We start from the raw sequence: 3,212 nt of genomic DNA on the forward strand, positions 1-3,212 counted from the left end.
GAGGCGTAAATACCTTTTGTCCCAACAGAAAAGGTGGGATTCAAGCTCATCATGTTTCCCCAGAACGAAACAAAAAAATTTCACAAGGATATCCGGAAAAAGCTGTCCACAAAGCAACGGATGGAATAGCAATTTCTAGCACTGGTCATGGAAAAGGAAAGCGGATCAAGTAATAAATAATGAAAGGAACGTTTGGTTGAACAAATTATCCAACCGAACGGCTCTCTGCCCCAAATAAAGAAAGAAATTGGTATTCGAAACAACGAAAATTAACAATTACTCAACTAACCAAGGAGATGGCAATCAAATGAGCAAAAATTTAGAGAAATGTATTTTTTGGAAAAATCCCATAAATGTCTGTAGGGCATCCCTATATAGAGACAGAGATATACACTATGGCAATGAAACATGCAGCATCTCCCAACAGTGAGCCCCAGATTGAATCAATCCTCCATTATTCTCCTCTCTCCCTGGTTCCTGCCCCCGCTCCTCTCACATGCTGGATGACACACCATTGGCCAAAAGGAAAACGCCAAAATCCCCTCTGTAGTCCCACTTCTCACACACACTCTTCCCCAAACTCTACCACCAGGCTTCAAGAAACTGCGAGCCAGAAAGGTGAAGAAAAACAAAAAAATTTAGAATTCGAATGCAGAAAACAACAAAACCCCATTTCACAGTCATACAAGAATCAAGAAATAAAAATAAATAACAAATAAGATTATACGAGCATATCACTTTCACAAAAGAATTCAAAAGTGTTTGGTTGCCAATAAAGAACCGCTCACCATCTTTCTTCTTCATCAGATTCTTGGCAAACAGCAAGCAGACCACCAGAAACCCCACCGCTGCTGCGCCTCCCACCACTATCGCAACGGTCTTCCCTGTTTGCTGACCTAATTCCCAATTTATAGCAACCCATTATAACAAAAAAGAACACTCTCTTTTATAAAACAGCTATTTATAATAGATCAAAGAATAATAAATAATAACGAAGGAAATCTCAGAAGAAAGGGTGGAGTCGAGACCTCCACCGCCGCCGCCGCCGCCACCCGGCCGATGCCGCCGCCGCCGCCGATGCTGCCGCCGCCGCCACCACCATGGGGGACGCCGTTGGGGTAGTAGGAATAGCTAATGTAGCACTTGTCGAGGTAGACTTGGCCGGAGAAGGCGCCGCCGCACTCCACCTCCGACTTTTGGACGGCCTGGGATACGCAGTCACTGCAGTCGCCGGTAGAGAGGTCGCCTTCGCACTGAGCCATCGCGTACACCGACGCATAGCTCGTCACGTAGAACCCCGCCCCGCCAGCGACGCCGCTCTGGAGCTGGGAGAAGGCGGTGTCGCGCTTCAGCTCGAAGTCCCCTCCGCCGCCTCCGCCGAAGCCGCAGGTCTTGAAGAGCATCTGGGTGCCCGAGACCTGGGGGAAGCCGGAGACCTGGTAGAGGGCGTAGCAGCCAGTGAGGTGGACGCGGGCGGCGATGGCGAGGCCGCAGACGTAGCTCCACATGGAGACGGCGCGGCCCACGCAGGCGGAGCAGTCGGAGGGGCTGAGGTCGCCGCGGCATTGGAAGAGGCCGAACAGCGCCTGCCCGCCGGAGGAGGAGGAGGAGCTGGTCTTGTAGAACTTGGAGGTGGCGGCCTGGGCGATGAGGGAAGACGTGAGGCTGATGAGAGCTTGCTGGGATGCGGCGCCGCCTCCGAAGGTGTGATTCGCACAGCCCTTGTAGACCAGGGCGTAGAGATCGGCCGCGGGGGCCAGAGAGATAAAGGAGAAGACGAGAGCGAGAACAGGGTTAGGCTTCGAAATAGAGACGGTGGTGGTGGAGAGGAGGAGATTGGGAAAAGACGATGGGCTTCGGAAATGCCCATCTATCTAGGGTTTCTCTCTCTCTCTTTCTCTCTCCCCTTCTCAATCTCTCCTTCTTGCTCTTTCTTTTCTTTTTCTCTTTTTTTTTTTAAAAAAAACCCACTCCTATTCCATGTGATAAGGCTGGGAAGAAGGGGAGATATCGGGATTTTTTTTTATTATTATTTTTAACCCTATTGATGCGAGGGATTGGGGCTTCTTGGCTGGCGGAATTAGGAAGAAGCAGAGGTGGGGGAGGGCCTTTTATCCCCTTTGGTTGGGAATAGGGAGAGCTAAACGATGGGTTCATAATAAGTTTCAAATCCAGTGGTCTTATAACAAACCTTTTTGTTGGGAGATGGGAATAATAGGGGAATGGAAATAATGGAGACCAAGTGAATGGCCTCCAAGATATTTTGACTCCAGTCGTTTTATATTACTAACTAGAGTTCGTGAGCTGTGTAAACAATCGAGGAATAATGGAGGAAAATGAGAAGAAGGATGGGCCTCTGAACGTGGAAATGCAGAGCAAAGAATCTAATTTGGCGGAGAGTGGAGGTGAAGACAGAGGGCTCAGAGGGTTGGAAAGCAGGAGGGTTTGACTAGTTGGAAGATTGTGCTTGAAACTTTGAATTTTATGGGGTTATGGGGTTTTTTGTTTGTTTATTACCCTACAGGGTAACTTTATTTAAACAAAGATTGTGTTTATCCTCCACCTAATTTAAAATCTACACATCCTGTTGTTGCGAAAGTGGGCAGAAAGGAGTGGATTGTAAGGTGTTTTGAGCTAAAAATATCACGTCTTTCATTTTTCTTTTTTCTTTTTTTTTTTTTTTTTTCTTTGCATTTGGAGGAGAAAGGTGATTGCTCTTGGGATTTGGAGCGCAGAGACAGAGTTTGGTAAAGGAAACTTGGTGTGCCGTGAGCTTGTGAGTTTCAGTACAAGGAAAAGTATTGTATAAGCTTTTAGGTGGTACAACCTGTCGACGTACTCTCCCCTAATTTCTTGAACACATCATTGCTTGCATTTCTCCATGCTTTGCCTTTTATCTGTAAATTTGATGCAATTATGCTTCTTTACTTTCTCCCGTCAAGTTTAGTTTAGCAAGTGCTACTTTTCCCATTGCTACCTTTGCAAGTAGCAAAGTCGTTTTGCTTAGACAAGAAATAGCCTCAAAGTTTTATGTGGCAGCAGTTCATTGGCCAAATCAGGGTAATCTATGGGCTGCATGTATAGGAGCAACAATATTCACTGTTCTAGACTAATGAAGGCATGCCATATAAGCTTTGCTCATCCAAGTGAAGACAGTTAGCCACACTCTTAGGTGATGCTGTTCCCATGTTAATCATGAGTAATAATATAAT

At 46.5% G+C, this 3,212-nt stretch overlaps 1 protein-coding gene across 1 annotated transcript; it reads right to left on the bottom strand.

The window, feature by feature from the left end:
• Positions 1–308: 308 nt before the first annotated feature.
• Positions 309–2,399, bottom strand: LOC105044250 (plasmodesmata-located protein 3). The gene is given in 5 exon segments (XM_019849951.3): positions 309–603; positions 789–896; positions 1,029–1,053; positions 1,056–1,792; positions 1,795–2,399. Coding segments are annotated over 5 exon segments (954 nt in total). The 5' UTR covers positions 1,871–2,399; the 3' UTR covers positions 309–595.
• Between the last annotated feature and the right edge of the window lie 813 nt (positions 2,400–3,212).

Source organism: Elaeis guineensis, chromosome 4 (genome assembly GCF_000442705.2).
Source record: "Elaeis guineensis isolate ETL-2024a chromosome 4, EG11, whole genome shotgun sequence".
Classification (NCBI taxonomy): Eukaryota; Viridiplantae; Streptophyta; class Magnoliopsida; order Arecales; family Arecaceae; genus Elaeis; species Elaeis guineensis.